The 23,185-nt window shown below is 36.8% G+C and overlaps 1 protein-coding gene across 1 annotated transcript in view; it reads left to right on the plus strand.

Moving 5' to 3' along the window:
- Window positions 1–3,540: 3,540 nt before the first annotated feature.
- Window positions 3,541–23,185, plus strand: part of LOC125240607 (LIM/homeobox protein Awh) — a 62,239-nt gene continuing 42,594 nt past the window's right edge. The window contains exon 1 of the mRNA XM_048148567.1: window positions 3,541–3,744. Within this exon, the coding sequence (XP_048004524.1) occupies window positions 3,688–3,744 (57 nt within the window). The 5' untranslated portion in view covers window positions 3,541–3,687. The remainder of the gene's footprint in view (window positions 3,745–23,185) is intronic.

Below are 23,185 nucleotides of genomic sequence, written 5' to 3' on the forward strand. Positions count from 1 at the left end.
CGGATAATGTGAAAACGGACTTAGGGTCTCTCCAAACCAAAACCATCGACGCGGAATCGGCTCTAGTCGACCAAAATCGTTCGTTAGTATGAAGACGCTCACGCGTCGTGTTTGCTGAATGCATCCGTAGGTACAGCGGTTTTTGGTCGGCGAATCAAGCTCTAAACGCGTCGATGCGTTAGGGGAGATAGTCAGCTTGATTCACATTATCCGATCCGATATCGGATGTCAGAAGGATTTCAATAGAAAAAATCCAAGATGGCACCTGTAATGTATGGGATATCGGTGCGATATCCGATTCCGATATCGGATCGGATAATGTGAAAACGCACTTACCCGTAGATGAAAATTTATGATGTAGATTCATGGATTTTTCTAAGATAGAGGCAACCTGCTTAGGACAGATCCTAAGCAGGTCATCAGAGGGATCGTTCAGCTTTAGAATTATCAAGACTTATGACAATACTCCAAAGTTCCTAAAAATGAAGGTGTGTAAGTTTTAGTTTCCACTACGTCACGCGCATACTGGAAATCTTACGGCTATTTTTTTCGGCCACAACGGGTTGAAAAGTGCTGTTGATTCTGAGTACAGTAAGCCAATTTTTTCTGAAAACTCTAATCAGATAACATAGCAAGTAAATTTACCTTACTACTGTGCTCTGGGTACCTATCGTAAGTACTAGCCAACTCTGAGATTTGGGTTCAATTGTGATGTGGCGAAAAGCCAGCAGCAACCTTTCATTGCTGTATTACAATTTTGTTTTCTTGCAACCCGCATTGCTGAGAGTGTTACTGAAACTTCAGCAGTTTCATGTGAATGAATGAATGAATGAATGAATGAATGAATGAATGAATGAATGAATGAAAGTTTATTCACAAGAACATATGGTGCGTTACAGTAGATGTTATAAAGTGTTTACATTGGAGATCCTTAATATGCTCTGCCACAGGGCATGTGAAAATTTCCATGTTCACTACATGTCAAAGCTATGTATGTGAATATGAATTGCGTACATGCAATGTCTTCCTTACAAACTAAGAATATTAGACTAAAAACACCGAATGCTTAGTGCTATATAATAAATGTTGAAAGGCATGCATGTTATCGTTACAATTATATTTAAATCATAAATTTATACTTAGTATTGAATGTCAAAGGATGTAAATTTCAAATGTTATCAACTAAAACTTATAATTAAAATATTCGTCAATCGTGTAGAAGCATGCATTACATAATATGTTTTTAAACTTGTTCTTAAACTCGGCATCGGAAAGTGTCTTAATAGCGGCGGGAATGTGATTGAAAATTCTTATACACATATAGTATGCACTTTTTCTTCTTATTTTTAGCTTACATGGTGGTACTGCCATTTGGTATTGTCTGAGTGCTCTATTCATCAAGTTATTAAATGGCGGAAAGAGTTCTAAATTTTGTTTTACAAATACAGCTGCCTCATATATGTACAGACTTGGAAGGGTAAGGAGTTTCGATTCAGCAAATACAGATCGACATGGCTCTCTTCGATTTTTGCCGTAAATCGTTCGTACGCAATTTTTTTGAGCTATAAATGCTCGATCCACTTCCACCGAGTTTCCCCACAGGATGATTCCGTATCTTAATACAGATTCTATATAGGCATGGTAAGTTACGAGGGCCGTTTCTTGTGAAACGGTCTCTTTAAGTCGCCATAGTACAAACTTAAACTTATTAATTTTTTTGCATACATTGTCGAGGTGCTTTTTCCAATTACAGTGAGTATCTAGTGTCATACCTAAGAAGACAGAGTCCTCAACTTCTTCTATTTCAATATTGTCGTGTAGTATTGTGACCTGCTGTTTTGGTGCTTTGTATGACCTGAACTGTAAAAATTTGGTTTTTTTAAGATTAATTGATAGGTTGTTTTTTGTTAGCCAAGTTATTACACCATTTAACGCCATGTTTACATCCTGTTCGTATGTATTTATATCAGTGCCTTTGATGAGTATTGTGGTATCATCGGCGAATAGAATAGAGGTATGTTGTGTTGATTGTGCTCTGCTTACACCTTTTGGGGATACATGCGTGAATTGATGTACTGTACGTATGTATGTAATAGTTTTATTGCTGATGCTGGAAATCTTCTAATTGGAGAATCAAGTTGGAATCCCCCATAAGATCCTAATTTGAATGAAAACGTACATTACAAAAAAAACTACCAAAACCAATATTCCAACTCGGCTTTTTTTTATCGAATTCATTCGACTTAGTTTTTTTTGTGAGGTCTATCGGTCCCATTATTAAATATTAATGTCAAAAGTTACGATGCTCCTATTCATGAAAGATGAAGTAAACAATATTTTGTAGTTAGGATCCCTAAACCAAGATTTCGTTAGATTTGATAGGTACTCGTAGAGTTCCTTGACAGCTTGATAACTACTAAGTATATGTACTATTAAAAATAGAAATGAGGCGAAAAATCTCATTTACCCCATCACTTATACCTAGAATCAGTTTTATATATTTTGTTAGCTGTATTAAAGGTGGAATATTTGTGAGTGTGCTTAGTAAAACGTCCCACTTTGCCGGTTACCATTAAGGCGAGATTTACTTGTATATGAATAAACTGACAAATCGGTTTTAAAGCAATCGACAAAGTGGGACGTTTTCCCGTGCACACTCATATTTATTCTATTTTCTAGTAAGTAAAGTACGTTATAAAAAGGTCCTCGTATATGTGAGATGGCTAGAGGTTAGAAAATATACTTAGGTACGTAACTAGGTTTATATCAGCATCTAGAGCGGCATAGATTTGATTAATGTAAACGCAAGTTATAGAAAATTTACTTATTACTCTCATAATTATAACTATTTATAAGCAATTTCGAAGGCAAACAATATTGATAGAGGTTATTTTTCACCTTAACGGCGGTGTCAAGTCCCTGCCTTGGGCCAGCTTTATTACTAGTCCTATCTGCAATAAACGGTTAACGTGGAATTAAGAACCTGTGTCTATAAGTACCTTAGTTACCTTTTAATCACAATTTGAATAGGGCACTAGGTACACATTTTTTAGTTGGTGCCTAAAACACGAGAGTGCATTTGTGTGAGTCCATCAGACGTCGCGTCGACTTGGGCAAAACAAACTTTGCTCAGGTAGATTATTTAAACGTATTTTCCTAGGACTTTGACATTGCCCTTTGTCATTGGTATCATTTCAAATATATAAATAAAAATATTTAGAATTATTGTTTATGCGTTATCTTGATGTTCGACTCTGTAAGTACTTAAGTGACGCAAAAAACCGTTTTAAAAGAGCTTTTAAGCGTACACGTAGCCGCGTAGCAATAATTCAGCTTAAGCTTTACTTTTTGTCTGTAATCGAACACGTTTACATAGAAGAGGCGAAGACTACCGTGTCTAGTGAATAAAATGTGTTGAAACCACGCCCGGCGCGGTTCACGAGCCAATGGGGCTGGCGGCCGGCGAGGGAGTCTCCGGCGGGCCCGCCTCGCCGCCGCGGCCGGCTAGTTGACATGAAACAAGCGCGAGGCGCGGTCGCGTCCCCGACCCACCACGCACCGACTCTGCCCCAGGAACCTCTGCCATACATCCGACAGTGCTCGCGATACCCCTGTGCTTATGAAATGACTTAAAACACGAATGAAGACGCCCAATTTCACTGTTAATGTCTGTTTTGTTTTTTATTTATGAGTGAACATTTGAAGAAAATCAACAAAGTGTTGGGTGTAAAGGTGGAAATGAAGGTAAGTAGGTCTCTATTTACTACTTATCATATTTTAGACCATTGCAATATTAAGTAGTATCAATATACATATCTTACAACATGTACCTATTTAATTAATTAGGTAACCCTATACTTATAAGCTCAGGTGATAACCACTAACCACCCCATAACCTGGAATTGAGGGTTCAGGACCGCTCCACGCAAATTCCTATTTCGTCACCTTTTAGTGGCATACTTATCTCCATCATACAAGTCTTAAATACTTACCTTCTTAACTCGTCTACATTAACATTTTGACTCCAGTCCTACATCGTCTACATTCCTATTTTGACCATAGTATGGCTCCTGCATTCTGAAAATCTGTCTCAGGTTGCATTTAATTGCCACCGCTGTTTTAGTACATTTGGTATGAATCGCGGTACTTGACTGAAGCGATAATTTTTGAGGACCGTGCGTCAGCCCATGAAACATTCTGGTATCATCCACCATAATGTATAGGTATACTAAAAGCTGCTTACCTAGTAGACCAGGTACTCACAAATAAAACACCATTGCACTGCTTTATTTCCTCCTGATATTTTTTTCTTTGGCAATGCTATTTCTGTAGACCATTTGGAAATGTTAACAATGTAACGTATGTCCCATGTGTAATGTAAATGTATCCTATCTGCTTCACCTGTTTGCTCATTTCTATAAGTATGTATCCAACACTTTCCTATACATTATAACAGTACTACCTACTTTGGGCTGGCTCGAATAAGACCGTTGCCCTATGGCACGATCAAGATGATGATTTTCACCTAGAAAATAACTAGAGTTTATAGTAGGTACGTTAGAGGAATTTCTACATCTCCATGTGATGGTAGTGAGTCGATGGATATCGGAAAATTCAACTTAGGCATCAGTAATTTTCAAAGGTCTGCCTATAAATATGTTTAACTAAACGTTGTTGTCAGTTTATAAGATAAGAGATAATACTGTGCGTTGAGAAAGAAATAAAATCAAATCTCATTCTCACAGATCCTGATTTTAGCATAATCAATCACATGCTAAACTTATGGTCATAAATTTAATTTACACTGTTTATAAAAAATACAACTACAACCGACGACGTAATGGACATTTTGGGATTTATATTTTTATGACAGCGGGATTTTTATGTTGCTGATTTTGAAAAAGAGTAAGGGCCAAGAAAGTTAATAAAGTAATTATTTATTTAATATGTACTAGCTTTAGCCTATGTCACTCTCCATCCCTTCAACTATCTCCACCTAAAAAATCACGTCGATTCGTCGCTCCGTTTTGCCGTGAAAGACGGACAAACAAACAGACACACACACTTTCCCATTTATAATATTAGAGGTAGTGTAGATAATCGTCACCTGGCAGGCAATTATGGTCGCGCGATAAATGATAAAACATCTGGCCGTCCCTATCGCACTTACTAATAGTGCGATAGGGACGGCCTGATATTTTATCGTCTATCGCGCGACCATGCTACCCGTGCTGGTAGGAAATTGTTTCACTTCAGTATCAATATTGATACATACTTCAGTTTATTTTAAACTTACTGCGGATCCTATCTACTTATATCTTTATCTTTTTCAATTACGGTTATATTAGGTACAGACATAATATACAAATTCAATTCAATTCAATCATTTATTTATAAATAATAATTTACACAAACACATGGATAACAAGAATGGAGAAAAAGAACCAATAACTGCACATAAATTATTTGCGCACTGTAGATAGTGGATTGTTTAGGTATTTTGAAAAAATGCGTATTCTGTACGTACGTACGTACGTGGAAAAAAGGTGAAGTGTACTGTAGGCCTATTCCAGCAATCGCGCGCGCCGCGCCGTATCCAGGGTTCAATATCAGATCCCGTTGAAGACGAATTAACACCATCGAACATATATATAATTATTAATTACCCTTAAGAAGGGCACGAGTACAATTTAAAGTAAAATTATCAATACCTAATTAAAGTAAAAGTTTCAATACCTCTGACCTAACTAATTATTAGAAAATGTTCAAGAAAAAAAATTTTGACGTCACATTGATTAAGTATTATTAGGTACCCCTATAATTTTCGCGCTTGTTCTCATATTGTTTTCAGGGTGTCCAGCAGAATGCACTAAAACGAAATATAGGTACTACTCTTCTCAGAGATGACTTGTTAGAAGTTCTTGTTCTTTCAGATTTTGAACAAAATGCCAACCTGCTTCTCTAATAAACACTGGACGTTAACGATTCATTGAAAGGTTTAAGGCCGGTTTTTCAATACGCCCTTTAATTTCACTAAATAGCTTAGCGTCTTGATACACTTAATTATAGAAATAGATATATATATATCAACGCTGGAAATACAAGTCCAAATAAATAATATATATATAGTTCAGCCGGCCTACGCTGGATAAGACATCACTCTCACACTGACATACTTGCTAAAGCGTGACAGACGTCTTATCCACGTGGATAAGTGATAAAATTAGAAGCATGATACGCCGGAGGAATTGTTTAATTGAAATAGAATTATAACGCTAAGAGATTCCTTCGTATTAGCTTTAGACACTACTTATAAGTAAAATTAGTATTATATTTGGTTTATTTATCACATATGTAGAGATGACTCTACCATCAAAACTCTGGTTTACCCTTTCACGATTTTTACACATTATATTTTGTGACACGGGATTAATCGTGTGTTACAAGTCATCTTAGAATTACATATTAAAGCAGAATGGGACGAATTTAAGAATTTTACTAGAACCGTACGGGACGATAAGTACAATTTTTCTTATATTAATAGTACATTACTACAGAGGTCGGGACAAAGGGGGTTGCCGGCCGAAGACATATAGACGGCCGAGCGAAGCGAGGCCGGATAGGTCTGAGGCGGGCAACCCCATTTCCCGCCGAGGTATGTATAGTGCTTTTCTCAAACATGGTATGAAATAAATAAAGTCTACTGAAAATAGTAACTTTGGATGGCTGTATCTCCTAAACGGTGCGTCGTAGCGCAAAAATAATCGAATTTTCGTTCCCCTTTGATTCCCTGTATACGCTTATAAAAAAACAAAAAGTTAAAAAAAAAATTAAAAAAAAAACGAAAAATTTTTTTTTGTATGAAAACGCACCCAAAATCAAATATTGTCTAGGGCCCGTACCAGTTGCAGTCGGCACGTCTATAAAGCCCCTTATAGTTTTTTTTTAATTGGCTAAATACTGGCTGGATGTTATGTCACAATTATCTGTGTTTGGAAATTAAAAAAGAAGACTTTGCTGGCCTTGGCCTGCAAGGTTTGTATGAAATTCCATTATCTATCAATTGTCCTAGCCGCACCTGCAACGTCATACTTCGCTGCCAATTATAAGGCACATAACATCAATATTTCATACCATGTTTGAGAAAAAGTCTATTATATAAGGTCCTAATTTATTAGTTGCAGATATTTTAACACATGATACTTTACATTAAAATAATTAACTTTAAATATAAATTAAGAAATCTTTTCATGTAACTTTTTTGATTTCATTTTCCTAACAAAAAAATTAATTATAATTTCGTCTAAAAAAAATCATCATGTGCATTATCACATGTCACAATAACACTGTCTGTCATGTCAACAATTGTTTGTTGTAAATGTCGTAAAGGTTCGGCGGGAAAACTGCACATGTCATTGAAGTGGCCAGTTACAGTTAAGTGGTACGTAAAAGAGGTACTAGAATCTGTTCAATGAGTTTTCATTTAATAATCACATAAACAGGGTGTTTTTACGTAGCAAATTTGTTTTTCCGTTTTCTCCAAAAAAACATCGTAAAAACTATAATGTTTCACGGTTTAATATACTCCAGAGACCGAGTACTATCAGCTGTAAAAATATCTGCATCTAATAAATTAGGACCTTATATAAGATTTAATAATCCAATATCCACCATTAGTTATTTATAAAGTTATAACTCACAAAGGGATACAACATAAGTTTCAAGATTAAACTATGTTGGTGTTTTAAGAAGGTTTATTATCAACTACGAGTATGTTCAACAAAGTACTGTGCAATGCTTTTACATAGGCACATATGTAACGTGTGATCCAGAATTAGACGAAAACTAAAATTTGGTTTAAACTTTCCTGATTATTACAAATAATTACTTTAAAACGAGACCTAATCGTGTATGACTACATATTAAACTGACCTCCAACGATTCAGGGATGGCGTTGTCCCCGTGGTCTCGGAGAGACGATGGAGTTTAATATGCAGTCAGACGCGATTCACGCTATTAAGTCCAGATTTAAAAATAAATATTGGTTACGTAATAACTAAATGTGGAGAAAAGGGAGGAAAATCCATCGATGTCAATGAATAATAGATAAATACCTAATATGACAAATGGTGTGCATGAAAGTATCTTGTACTATCATTATAAAATAAATTATAATTACAAATCAAAAACTGTTATTATTATTAAATACTGTTGTAAATAGTACAACTTAAATGAGGTTAAAATAAATAACAGTTTTATTATGTTTGATTTTTTTTTAATTGGAACATCAGGGATCTGCTTTCCCTCGGTACAAGATTATTTTCCTGATTCAGGCGCATGTAATAATAATTATAGGCCAGACGCAGTAGATAAAAAAACCGTTTCAAGAAATGAATTCCCCACCGAGCTGGATGCCATCATTTGGTTGCTCCATAATTACCTGGTTGTGGAAATTTACTGGGAGACGAATAAAACTAGTTTTCCCTTAAATTGCCAAACTGTAAAAGGAACAAATACTCTGACTCATACCGATGTCTAAGATTGTCGGTATATGCTGGTAAGTCACTCTTTTGCCAGTCTCTATTATTCGCCGCACAACGCACAACACTGATGTTATGTTCAGTCATTGCCGTAAAAGGCCGTCATCATCGGTGAAATTACTGCGACCACATTTAATTTTATTAAACAGTGCCACGATATGGGGCTTCATTGTGAAAGGCCAAAGGAAGTCTTATTAACTCTTTTGTTGACTTAAATGACTGCGAAAGTCATAATAAAACAAGTTGCAAGCAACTTTTTTTGAGTACTTTGTTGAAACTTTTTACAAAAAAATACAATTGACTTCAAAAAGGAAGAAATAAAATATTATCAGTATATGCGTTACCGACGGATATGTTATATAAGTCGGTGCCAAGTCAAATTATGAAGAATACCATGAATTTGGTCTAACTCTATAAGGATGCGTTTGCTGTCTAAGTATTACCGAACCTCGATTGGTTTGAGATTGAGATAGCTGTCACTTCATACAAACTTTGACTTTATGTATTTGGCATAACTGTCATCGTTAATCTCATTCTTATCACGATAGAGTAATATGTAAATTCGGCAACAGAGAACAGTACAGTCGATCGCCCCGAACGAATAGTATCGCTGATTGTACGTTGGATTGGATTGTACGATAGTTATGAATATACTTATTGGCGCCGCCGTACCATGTTTTTCAGTAAGTGCAATAGTATCCAATGCATTTTTGTCCTTCTAATATACTATACTCAACAGTTTATACTACTTTAGGTACTTTAACTAATTTTCTAAGCATCCAATATCCATATCATACAAATATGCTATGGAAACTGACTTTTTCTCCTTGCCTTGTTTAGGAGGGCTACATTGGGGGCGTCCATTAATCGCGTCATACTACATAGGGGGGGGAGGGGGTCATGAAAAAATCACCAAATATCACCATGGGGGGTGGGGGGGTTAGGAACATATCACGTGTATTTTTTTTGTTACACTAACGTAAAGAAAAAAACATTTCTGAGCTATTTTTATATCAACTTTTACAGTCAGAACTTGCGTTGTGCAGTGCAAAGAGAACAGAATAGAATAGAATATAATTTATTGGTGAACACAGTCAAGATTAATTACACATTTTACAATACAAACAGAAAGGAATGAAGTGCCACGAAATGGCCTCATCTCAGCGTGTTGCTGGTGACTTCCAGCACTGATCTTCCGATCAGACCATCAAGTGAGAAAAAAAGAGCTGTGTGCAGTCGGTTATTTTTAATTCTCAAAGATTTTTTAGTTTGCCCTCATCACGTGTATACGGACAGTCGGTTATAGACGGTCAAAAAATCAGTCCCCACTTTACATGTAGGGGGGGGGTACCCTAACAAAACATTTTTTTCCACTTTTTATTTTACCAAGAGTGTTTTATTTTTGCTTATTTGCCAAGAGTGGCCCTGAAGCTTTAGTAGTTTCATGTGCTCTGCCTACCCCTTTATGGGATACAGGCGTGATTGTATGTATGTATAAGGGCCATTTTCTTCAATGTTGTCCACCCCACTTTTTTTGTAACATGGGTATTTTTTACGCGATTCATATTCAGAATCGCGAGGTCTTTTGATGTGTAGGGTTCCGTAGTTTTACGTATTTTTCTCAAAAACTACTGAACCTATTAAGTTCAAAATATTTTCCTAGAAAGTCTTTATAAAGTTCTACTTTTGTGATTTTTTTCATATTTTTTAAACATATGGTTCAAAAGTTAGAGGGGGTTGTGTCCCCCACATTTTTTTCCTTTAGGAGCGATTATTTCCGAAAATATTAATATTATCAGAAAACAATTTTAATAAACCCTTATTCATTTTTAAATACCTATCCAACAATATATCACACGTTGGGGTTGGAATGAAAAAAAAATCAGTCCCCACTTTACATGTAGGGGGGGGGGGGGGGGTACCCTAACAAAACATTATTTTCAACTTTTTATTTTACCACTGTCGGCGTGATTGACATACATATTGGTATCAAATTTCAGCTTTCTAGTGCTAACGGTCACTGAGATTATCCGCGGACGGACGGACGGACGGACAGACAGACATGGCGAAACTATAAGGGTTCCTAGTTGACTACGGAACCCTAAAAATGTCCCGAGATTTCCATATTTTTTAGACCTTACATTCCGTTACCACCATACAAAATGTATGAAATAATTTTTAAGAAAAAAAAACCGCCTTCCTTTGGGGTTCTGGTGATAAATACTTTCAAATGTTGGATTATGTTATCAATTCGTCTGTATATTTTTTAATGTTTGTTATTCGATATCTCCGTCATTTCTGAACCAATTTTGAAATCTGGATGATTCTGAAGTACTTACAGATGAGAATGATTATCAGAACGGAACTCTAACCAGGGGCGGCTCACTCTTCATCAGCAGTTCCACTGCACCAAATGTCACTGTTCTGGACGTAAGTGCATGCTGTTCTTATAAAAATACCAAAGTCACTATAAGTGTGCCGTTCAGATTTGAGGAGTTCCGTTCTGACCATCATCAGCAATTCCACTGCACCAAATATTACTGTTCTAGATGTAAGTGCATGCTGTTCTTATAAAAATACCAAAGTCACTATAAGACACTATAAGTGTGCTGTTCAGATTTGAGGAGTTCCATTCTGACCATCATCAGGAGTTCCACTGCACCAAATGTCACTGTTCCGTACGTAAATGCATGCTGTTCCTTTAAAAACACAAAAATCACCATATGTATGCCTTTCAGATTTGAGGAGTTCCCTCGATTTCTCCAGGATCCCATCATCAGAACTCGGTTCTGAGAAAAATGGGACCAATCTGTATGCATATACATTCAATCAAAAAAAAATTTCAAAATCGGTCTAGTAACGACGGAGATATCGAGGAACAAACATTAAAAAAAACAAAAAAAAAAACATACAGACGACTTGATAACCCCTTCCTTTGAGATTTGGAAGGCGGTTAAAAATGGTAACGGAATAGAGAAAAACCTTGGGACACTTTTATACTCCTGTTAGGATTGAAAGAGCTCGCGATTCTGAGTGGAAAGCACATAAAAAATTCCAAATAAAAAAAAGTGGGGCCCAATTAACGCTCTTTCATTTGATATGTAACACGCTCAAAAACTATTTCAAAAAACTTTGATTTCTAGTTTTTACTTTTATCCCCCAAAAGTGGACCCTATAGTTGTTTTTTATTTTATTTAAATTATATGCCCGTCTTTGGGTCACAAGTTTACATATGTGTGCCAAACAAGTTAATCGGTTCAGTGGTTTCCTTTTTGAGGTACGGAACCTTAAAAATGAGGGGGCAAAGGTTTAATTCTCATAGAAAATTTGAATTTCGCGCCAAGATTTGGTTGATTCGTGGGTTGGAAAAAAGTCTACTTAAGTTGCCAAAAAATTACACGTCATATTGGCCAGGGGGGGAGGGGGTCCTGAAAATATCACCAAAGATCACCATGGGGGAGGGGGGGGTCTAAAATAAGCCAAAAACGTATGACGCGATTAATGGACGCCCCCATTTAAATATGAAACAATTCAAAGAACATCTAATACAGGGCCAAAACGTTAGTCGTAAAACAACGTAAGGTGACAAAGAAATATACATAATCACTTTCCCTTTTATGATATAACAAAGTACAGATGTTATAATAATTCATAATTTTTATAGAAAAAAACTAATACAACCTATTACTATTTGGCTTGGCACCGACTTCAAACATATCCGTCGGTAATGCATGTAGGTACTTAAAATACTGATAATATTTTATTTCTTCCTTTTTGAAGTCGGTTGTATTAATTGTAAAAAGTTTTTATTTTACACATTTTACTTTAAAACATTGTTGTATGTCTACTGACAGCACACTTACTCTTGATCACTACGTCTCTCTCTATGCCATTCAGATACCATTAGCAAGGCAGAACCATACAAATTAAAAGAACACTTTAAACTCTTTAAAGTTATCCCATTTCATATAAAAAAGGAATTACTCAAATCGGATCACGGGTGCCTTAGTAAGTAGGTACTCACTGATCACATTTTTGACTGACTGATTTTATTTTTTATTAAAAAATCGTCATATCATGAAAACATCGTCATCATCGGGTTAATTTCATAAATTGTAGATTTACGAGAGAAAATGCTCGAGTTGCTTAAGATAAGACTGAAATCACCATACATGTGCCTTTAAAATTTGAGGACTCTTCATGGATCCCATCACCAGAACAGCACCAGATTAATATGGGACATCATCGTAGATGGTAGTTTTTATCTAACAAAAAATAACCATACAAATCGGATCACGGGTCTTGGAGTAATCGGTCAAATTATATTGTTTAAAAGGTCATTATCTTGAAAACAATCATCATCATCAGGTCCACTTTATGAAAGTGCTAGTTTTTGAGAGAAACTACTCGAGTTACTTTTAAGAAAACACCATACATGTACCTTTAAAAATTGAAGAGTTCCCTCAACTCTTCATGGATCCCATCATCATTAACAGCTCCAGATTAATATGAGACCACCTTGGAGGTAGCTCCTTTAAAACAAAAGAAGAATGATTGAAATTGGACTACGGGTCTCGAAGTAATCGGTCAACATGTATTGTTTAAGACATCATCATCATCATTATCACCAAAATAATCATCATCATCAGGTCCACTTTATAAAAGTGCTCGTTTTCGAGAGAAACTGCTCAAGTTAGTCAAGGAAACACCGAAATCACCATAACTACATGTATGTGCCTTTAAAATTTGAGGAGTTCCCTCAACTCTTCATGGATCCATCATCAGAACAGCTACAGATTAATATGGGACCTCCTTGGAGGTAGCTCCTTTCAAACAAAAAAAGAATTATTGAAATCGGACCACGGGTCTCGGAGAAATCAGGTAATAATATATATAAAATTAACCCGAATATTTTACCTCCTCCTTCTTTCAGTAAAGAAGTCGGTTAAAAATGGGAAGAGGCCTCGCAAGAGTTTTGAGGTTTCAGAGCTTTGCATTTTTTAAATAGCGATGTTTAAAGTAAGACGCGAAAAAATGAATCGTGCTTTAACGAGAATTAGTGTGAACAGAAAAATTTAGTTTGAAGAGTAATAGTTTAACATACACCTTAGAATAGGAGATTTGAATTTGTAATCAAACATCCTTTTTTTGTTTTCTGCTTCTGGTAAGTAGTTTAAATAGTATTAGGCTTTTAACCTTTTCAATGCTGTATGAAATTCAAACGCTGTCAGTCGGGCGCCACGTCACCAAAGTGCCGAAACTGAACTGTTGAAACTGAGTGTATTGCTCTATAATATGTGACCGATTATTGGCATTGAATTTTTGGTATTGGTACCCAATATAACTCATACCTATACGTCGTTGGCTTGGAAAAGGGTAAAAATCGATACATTTACTAACAATTTGTTCTTAGCGATACAAGATCTTGGTGGATAGGTATGTGGGTAATCCGGAGTGGGCCTGGCTGGTCGTTCCATCAAATCCGATTACTGTAGAATCGGGTGCACGCGATAAATCGTCGCCGCCGTCGGCTGTCGTCGGCGGCAATTCGTTACGTTCCGATTTACCGAAAAACTTATTCGATATATGAGAAATATGGCGGCGGTCGCTTTGGGGACTAATATGTTATTTAAAGCGAGGCTCGAAGCCCCGCAGCGCTGCCACCAGCTCAATACCGATATTAATGATCGGAATGTATCACCGGTCGTCAAGAGCCGACTGGCGAATGTCTTCTTCCTGCGGAATCGAATATTTGAAGTGTTAACAGCCAAAACACCTTTAATACTTAGTGTTTTAAATCTTCTAAACACATAATCATATGTTCCCGACTTAACAGTGGACTAAGATAAAATTCTGAGCGATGTCTAAGACACGCTACCGAAAGTCGTCAATGTAAAAGATTTTCAAAGATAAAAATGTTAAAAGGCTTCAAAGTGACAGGGGAGTTGAAGTATAGAGGAGGATTGGGCTGTTTATAGAATAAACAAGGGCAAGATGCAGGTATTGAGCGCACGTCAGGGCGCGGCGGCGGGCGGGAGGCTTTGTGCGCGATGACAAGCTGTTCTCGGCGCTGGGTTCCGCGCTCACGCAACACCGCACGGGCTAAGGACCGTATCGAAAAGAAAGTAGACAACGACTAAGTCAAAAAACTATTTAATTAAATCGTGTTTTTGAAAAATAACAAAAGTAAATAGAAATATATAACATAAAAACTATCGCTTTTGAGATAAACAATTTTTAACAACCCTACTTTGCTTGCAATCTGACTTTTCTTTTAATGTTCTGCATCAGGTTTTGGACGACTTTCTTGGTCACGTTTTCAGAAGCCTTATTCCACTTTTTTTTAAAGTCAGCAAGGGAAGTTGCAGCCTTGGCATTTTTTTGAAGATGCCTTTTCATAAGGGCCCAATACCTCTCGATAGGGCGGACTTCTGGACAATTAGGCGGGTTCATGTCTTTCTCTACAATATCTACCTTATTGGCCTTATACCACTCTCTGGTCACTTTCGAGTAATGACAGGCGGCCAAGTCTGGCCAAAATAATGTAGGCATTCGATGCTTCTTGATAAAAGGCAATAACCTTTTTTGTAGGCATTCCTCACGGTAAACTTGGGTATTTATAGTTCCCGTCGCGAAATAAGCTTTAGATTTCAGCCCGCACTGACAAATCGCCTGCCAAATTAATATTTTCTTTCCAAATTTTTCCACACTGATCGACTTATCTTTTTGAGAAACCTTTTTATTTGCCGAGACTGTTAAAAATTGTGGGCCAGGTAGAGTTTTGTAATCAAATTTACAATAGGTTTCGTCGTCCATTACGATACACTGCACTTTTTTAGTCAGAACTTGGTCATATAGTTTTCTGGTGCGTTTTCGAACGGCAACTGTCTGTTTTTCGTCACGTTTGGGCTGTTTTTGTTTTTTGTAAGTTTTCAGGTTGCACCTTTTTTTAATTCTCTGGATCATTCCTATGGATGTTTTTGCCTTACGAGCAGCATCCCGAACAGACATAGTTGGTTTTCTATTGAACATTTGAACCACTTTTCTCTGTAACTCCGGGTCTGAAGGGCCTCGTTTTCGACCAGACTTTGGCAGATCTTCTAAAGTTACTGTAGTGCCAAACTTATTTATTAACTTATGTACACCTGCAGGGCTCACATTGTACTTTTTAGCAAGCTTTCTTATAGTTAACCCTTTATTTTTGCACCAATCGTCCAATATATTTTTTCTCACTTCTAACTTAATCCTCCCCATTTTGACAGACATGATAGAATGTCCAATTTATTTTTAATTTTAGAATAGTCAAAAAAGAGGTTTATAATTTAGTAAAACCTATTTTTGTCTACGACGTCCGTGGGAAAAAATATGCACTCGTAAAGTTGTCTACTTTCTTTTCGATACGGTCCTTATACGATACGACCATATAAAAAAACCGCACACTAGCCTCGCTGATCTAATTCGATTGTTTTCCAAACAGTCAAGAAAAATAGTGTACGTCTGTGAGCGAGTTTGACTAATAGACACCATCTGTGTTACATGTCATTTACTGATGACTTTTTATAAACCTTGCCAGTTACCATGAAAAATTGTACTACTAGTAATATGTATATGTATTTCTGAAATAATGCCCAGTTTGCGTTTAGTTCTCATATATCACTAGATCAGAGAGACAATAAAAATAAATGTACGGAACTCGACCAATGTTTTGTGTTCCATTTTCAAGTTTCATTTTTTAATAAGCCCATCTTTTCCTGACGTGTTGATACGAGGACGAGCATCTCACTAATCAATTGTCCTCTTGAAGGTCATTGTTACAGGGCCGGTTAAGAAATAAAACCTCAGCCGGACTTTGATACGCAGGGCTATGTATAAAATAAATGAGTGGCAGTTTGTGATAATCGTTATTGGTAAGTATCTTAAATTTAAAATTTAAGTGACATTAAATAATTAATGTTCACTTGATTAAGTTTTACGCTATGTGTTCATGCAGTCGCCATCAAGGCGATCACAAATATCTGAAAAACAAGCCTCTATTGTCACGGCGTTAAATGTGTGTTCAGATATTTTGGATGACCTCGGTTGGTCTGATATATCCGATGCCGACTGTACATGAAGATGAGATGACGTAATATTTCAGCTCCATGATATGTTAATATTACTTACTAAATTAATAATCTTTTGAAAGCTTAATCGTTTTACTAATAGCCAGCAAAGCGAAGATTAACCCGTTACGAGCGCGAAGTAGCCGCTGTGAGATTGATCCTCGGCAAGCACAAAAACGTTGCGTTTCTGTTGTTCTCGCTGTGAGCGATGTTTGGACAGTGACAGATGGCCGGCACCTCTAGCCTGGTAAACATTTTACACCTCTGTTTATAATCGGGCTCGAGAACAGAGCTGCGCCGACGCATTAGTCACTGTGCGCGCATACGTGTGTTCGTCCGAGACGACTCCACTTACGACTCGTGGTTACCTTGTAGGCTTACTTACATTAACAGTAACATAGGAATCAAATCAATGGTACATTGTTTTTTCGTTTATATCTAAATACCTACTCGGTACATGTTGCAAAAATTAATTCCTGAAACTTATCGCTCTACCTTAATTGCTAACCTTAGCTTTAAATAAATTGGGTTTTCTATTTTAGAATAGCAAAGACAGTCTTTACCAGTTGGTGTGGTGAAAAGGTAATTAATTAACTTTGTGATCATAGCATCCAGTAATATCAATAGCATTGCATCATATTCAAATCCCAACCAGGCATGCAATTACGGTCGCGCGATAAATGATAAAACATGGTAGAGACGGCCAGATGTTTTATCATTTATCGCGCGACCATACTCGTACTTGCCTGCCTGGAGCATGAAAATAAATAAAGAGAATGTATTAATATCAGAAGAAGACTTAGTGGCTCTATTTAGTACTACAAAATTACTACATATGACCGAAACCATAACCGAATAAAGCGTGCCCTGTATTACTTTACTTATATGACCTCCGTTTACAAATCTAGCTTAAACGTTAACAAAGTACCTATCTACAAAGAAGAGTTCGAGTTAGTTTTTGAAGGCTATTGGAAGTATTGAGAGGTTGTAAAAGGAGCGAATCCTGATCGATCAGTATACAATGCAACAATATGGGCTGCGATGATTAATATAGCCGCGGTCACTATGTGCTCTATGCTCTATGGCTCGCGTATGGACTCCAGGAATCCAACCCTATTAATATTTCATCAAACAGATGCGGTTTGACGGCAGAGTTTCGAGCCGCGTAATATTAATCGAGCCCTCGATTTGTGAAGATCAATGCTTTATTCGGAGCTTGTGATCTTGAAATTTGTTTTTAAAAAACGTTTTGTTTTCATTGGTGATGGTCTGATGGTACACCATCTGCTTGTCGGATCAAAAATAATAAAAATAAGATAAAATCAGCGACATATTCATTCCGCCTACTTAATTTGATAAAAATGTTCGATTAGCCACCTACATCTGTAGGTATTGTACATTAGGTTAGGCATCTGCTATAAAAAGCTACCGAAAGTACGTCGATATAATTAAATTTACTTCAATTATTTGACAATACATAATTCATGTTTATTAGGAGATTATATTCAGAAATAATATATACCTACTCATAGGACCAGGCGTAAGGATTAACCCGATTTACAGCGGTCAGTTGAATTATGAACAGATTCGGATTATGATTAATAAGGTGTGGTGGAGAGGTTCTCGGTATTTAAGCAACAATAATGCGAAGACGCTTTGTGGTGATGATTTAGGGACCGCGCGCCCTCGCGTCGCGCCTCCGCGCTTGGTAGGTATTTACATGGTACCCGTCGACGATCAAAAAGCAAAATCATCTATAAATATTTATAGCAATTGTACAAATACTATAAAAACTCTCAATAAACATTTCAATTTAAGATATTCTAAGGTCTTGATGCCATATTGGTGACTGGGACAGTTTTCAGAAAGTTAGTTCCGAGGACGTTACTCGTTTGTTTCATGAATGTGTGTTCAGTTCACTTGATAGTTTTACTACTTAAATCCTTTACCTTCTTAATGTTGTCTTCTTTACTTTATTTATATATACTTAAATAAATGAAAAAACACTCGCCGACAGTGATAAATGTATAAACTTTCTTAACAGGTGAATTTTTGTCAAAAAGAAAATGGAACAGACTTGAATAAATTTCTTATTAACGTTCCTATATAAAACATTTTTCATTATAAATGAATAAGAAAACGTTGTGTACATTCTATATTAAGCGCGTGCTTACAAATGCCTTCGGCTATCGAGCACAATAGACCAGCAATACATCAAGTCCCGCGCAACATATTAAACGTGTTGGAACCTCTTTGGCCGCGGCAAAGAAGTTAATGTTATTGGTCAGGGTGCTTCGCCTTGTAATCCCTTTAAGTGTTCATTTCGTTAGGATTATACATGTTCTGCAGGTTATAATTTATCAATTGGTCGCTTTGAGTGCCTTGAGCTTTCTATACTGGAATATTGCATATTTATTTTGAGGCACCGCCGGTGACGATCGTCGTATCGAGTGTTTTATATTGTTGTATTAATCGGCCAACTTTACAATTATTAAAACTATCATGAAAACTGATTTCTACTTAGAAGACTGCATAAAACAGGAACTATGGTGTACCTACCTATACCTACTGGATGGTCAATGTAAGACGACAAAAATTAAGCAGTATGTTGCTTAAAATTTATATGAAGTCCGTTTTCCTAATTTTTATGGTAATTAAATATTAACTTAAAAGTACGAAATATTTTACATTGCTTATCGCGTTTTTAATTTATCTTTATAAATAGTGTGTTTATTTTTAATTTTAGTCAGTTTGAGAAGAACAGCCTACTTGAAGTTTTTTGGTAAGCTTTACCCAGTACTAAGACCTACCTACTTAAGTAATAGAGACCTTTTAACAATGATTAAATGGTAAATATTTTACCACATTTATTTGGATTGCTTTTGTTATATCTTATGGCTAAAGTTTTCTCCGGGTTTTTAATTGGAATATATAGTATTTTGCTAGTTTCATAGTTTGTCAATCCCTCGTCTCTAAAACTCTGAAAATGCTTTTGGTAGCTCTAGTTACCAGCTGTCACCTTTATTTTACTTGACAATAGAGGCCAAGGCCATTGAAAATTTTAGAGCAATTGAGTGGTCTACTTTGTGAAACACTTTCTATGCTTGCACTTAGAATTTCTCTGGCTGCAGTCTGATTCAATGTGCGCACAGGAGCTTTAACACTTTCACTCCTTTCGTAAAAAAATAATGTATTATATGTACTTACTTTTTTAATTTGAGCATTTATTTATACCTTAAAGATGGCAGGGAAAACATAAAAATTACAGACAACAGAAAATACAAAAAAGTTTTGCTCTGTTACATTATTTTTCAGTACAAATGGTGTTTTTTTTACGCACTGGTGCGAGAAGTGGTTCATTGTATGTCAGGTCGAAACTTCGGATGGCCATTTGTATATATATACACGTGCGAAAAGGAAATACGTAACTAGTGTCGATTTAAAACACTCCCTTCGGTCGTGTTTTAATTTATCGCCACTCGTTTCGAACTATGTACGTTTTTTTCGCACTTGTATCGTAATGTATTATTTCAGTACAGATGGTGTTTTTTTACGCACTTCTGCGAGAAGTTGTTCATTTGTCAGGGCGAAAAGCACTAGCGAACTGCGAGAAGTGGTTAATTATTATCTTAGGATGGCCCTCGGTACTGAAAAACGTCGTACGATACACGTGCGAAAGGGAATTCGTAACTCGTGTCGATTTAAAATACTGCAATCTCTTCTGGTTCAATTTTCTTTTTTCCGCACCTGTATCGTAATTTACAGTGACTAGAGTAGCACAGCGTTTAGCACTCGCCTCGCAATGTTAACCGACTTATCCTAAAACTAAGAATGTAGGTTATGTAGATCGGTGACACAGAAGCAGGAGACAGCTCGTGTGAAACACAAACTGAAGTCTTTATATCCATATAACCACAGTCTGACGTCTTAATACTAAGCCTGTCGTAAAATTTTACATTTAACGTCTTATATCCGAGCCTTCGTCAATCAATTAACAACCGTAAAATTCAGATTATAGGTTACAAATTACTACAATGAGAATCTCTGTATGAACAGACGCGTTTGTTTGCTGTGCGCAGGATTCACTTGTGTCAATTTCTTTCAGTTCGTTTGGTAAAGGCCGCCGCCGCGCTTACGATGTCTTTCTTTAGTCGGTGTTATTTCATAAGCAAATATTTCAGTAGGTAATACACCCGTATACTTCATCAAAAAATAAATTTTCGTTTGAATTTTACAAAAAAAGCGTCTGCTTTTCGTAATCGTAACGTAGGGGTATATTTATAATAGGTACTTACACTAGGAGGTGGACTTACCTGATAGGTTGTACATATGAATCTAGTTAAGTAATTATTAACTTTATTTAATACTAGCTTTTGCCCGCGGCTTCGCTCGCTTTAGAAAGAGACAAAAAGTAGCCTATGTCACTCTCCATCCCTTCAACTATCTCCACCTAAAAAATCACGTCAATTTGTCCCTCCCTTTTGCCGTGAAAGACGGACAAGCAAACAGACACACACACTTTCCCATTTATAATATTAGTATGGATAATAGACGTTTTATCTATATTTAGTTGATTATGCAAGCAGCACCTACCTATCCAGTTCTTAACTCCATAATACGGCATATTTTATTAATAAGTAATTAAAACTTGGCATGCAATCCGTACGCCACCAAGCACATGCCCTTATTATATGTATGGAAATAAAATGTACTTATATAATTTTTATGATTTTGGCTTTGTTGGCAATTAACTTTTAGCTTGTCTTGAACCTACATAATATAATTATTATTTAAAGAACACTGTGAAGAGAATAAATGTATGTGAGAGGAAGTTTGGCGTGTTTTCGTAGACAAAAGGCAGTATGAATGGGCGTGCAGCAGGTGCGTGGGCGCGCGGCACGAGCGGCGCGGCGCGGCGCAGCGGCCGGCGGCCGAGCGGCTCCCCGCGGCGCGCTTCGCCAGCCGCGCCAAGCCTTCACACATCGATATTCACAAGCGCAAATACCTTCAATTGACCCATTCATATTAATTACTTACGTTATCTATTACACCGACAATGGATCTTGGTAAAATAACAGCAACAGTTTAAGGTACCTCTGAAGACTGGTCAACAAGTTCAACAACGCTTGAAAATTGGTATTTAAGCCGAACGTAAGTCGTAAACTTAGAAGGGAAGAAGAATATACTTGTACTTAGTAGGTACGTAGAATTATCTCATTGCCTTCAAGATATTATAGAACGTCTTACACAGATTGACTGAATCCCATCATGGTACTTAGATATCTGTGTTCATCACACTAAATAAATGCCCTTACCGTGATTCGAAACCAGGACCGCGGCTTAGCAGGCAGGGTCACTAGGCCAGACCGGTCGTCGAAGAGTCATACTTACAATTGCAGCTTCTATGAAATTATAACGGGAGTCCGTAGTAACAAAATTTTGGTTTGACATTGACTGAGTTGTATTTTAGAGAATAATGATAACAGTTTTACTTTTATCGTCTATATTGTAATTGTCTGTTTAATAATTTATAACCAAGTATAAAGTTTAACCGCGTTGATAATAAACAAAACATTTTGAAACTCTTTCGGCGGGTATCCGCATTTGTATCCTTCTACCTTCGGCACGGTTATGAACAAAACTTTTAATTAGTTTATAAATGTTCCCTGGACCCTATGAATATTAAAGCGGCTCGCCGGCGAACTAATTTACTACTTTGAAGCGCTTATTTGGAATCGAAACTCTGACGATCACCGACTGGACGCAATTAAAGCCGAAAAACAGAACGAGCAACGCTTATTAATAATATTTCTATTGAGAAACAACTGGCGCCTGCGGCTATTTTTATAAGATAAAACTCAAAATTTATTCGTCAATATGAGTTTGTCGGGCATTATCGTAAAACGTGAATAGTATTTAATAGTTGATGCAAGAGGGCCGCCCCTATTAATATTTGAGTTATTTGACAGTTGTGTTGTGCCGGCCCGCCGAAGCCGGTCCGGTCCACTCGGTCCTGATGCGGCTGCTAAAGGAAACACACTCTAGTCCTGAATGTCCTGATTCAAATGACTAGGTTTTCGATTTATCTAAAAAAATAAAACATTTGTCACGTACTTTACAAACTCTTGAGTGCTAATGACGGTACTGTAAATCTAAAATTTGGTTTAGGCAGGATAGGAAAGATGAAAACTAAACATAGTAACGCCGGAAATAGCATAAATTTATAGTAAACACCTTTATCGTTAGACAAATTTCCGTTTACCTAGTTGCATTATCGATTTAGATCCCTTTCACGGACAAATTTGAAGATGAAGTCAGTCATCCCGAACCCGTAATGGACTATTAAAAAGATCAGTTTTTTTTCTATATGCAATAAATAGAATGATAACCGCGACGGGGGGCGGCACCGGGCCGCCTAATTGTTTGTAATTAGCGCTCCACGCTCGCGCTGCGCCTGCGCCGCCGCGCCGCTCTCGTGTTTATGGACTGTTTATTGCTTAATATGTCATGATAGGCTGGAATCGATTATGGGATCGAACCTAG

The sequence above is a fragment of the Leguminivora glycinivorella genome, chromosome Z (assembly GCF_023078275.1).
Source record: "Leguminivora glycinivorella isolate SPB_JAAS2020 chromosome Z, LegGlyc_1.1, whole genome shotgun sequence".
Taxonomy (NCBI): Eukaryota; Metazoa; Arthropoda; class Insecta; order Lepidoptera; family Tortricidae; genus Leguminivora; species Leguminivora glycinivorella.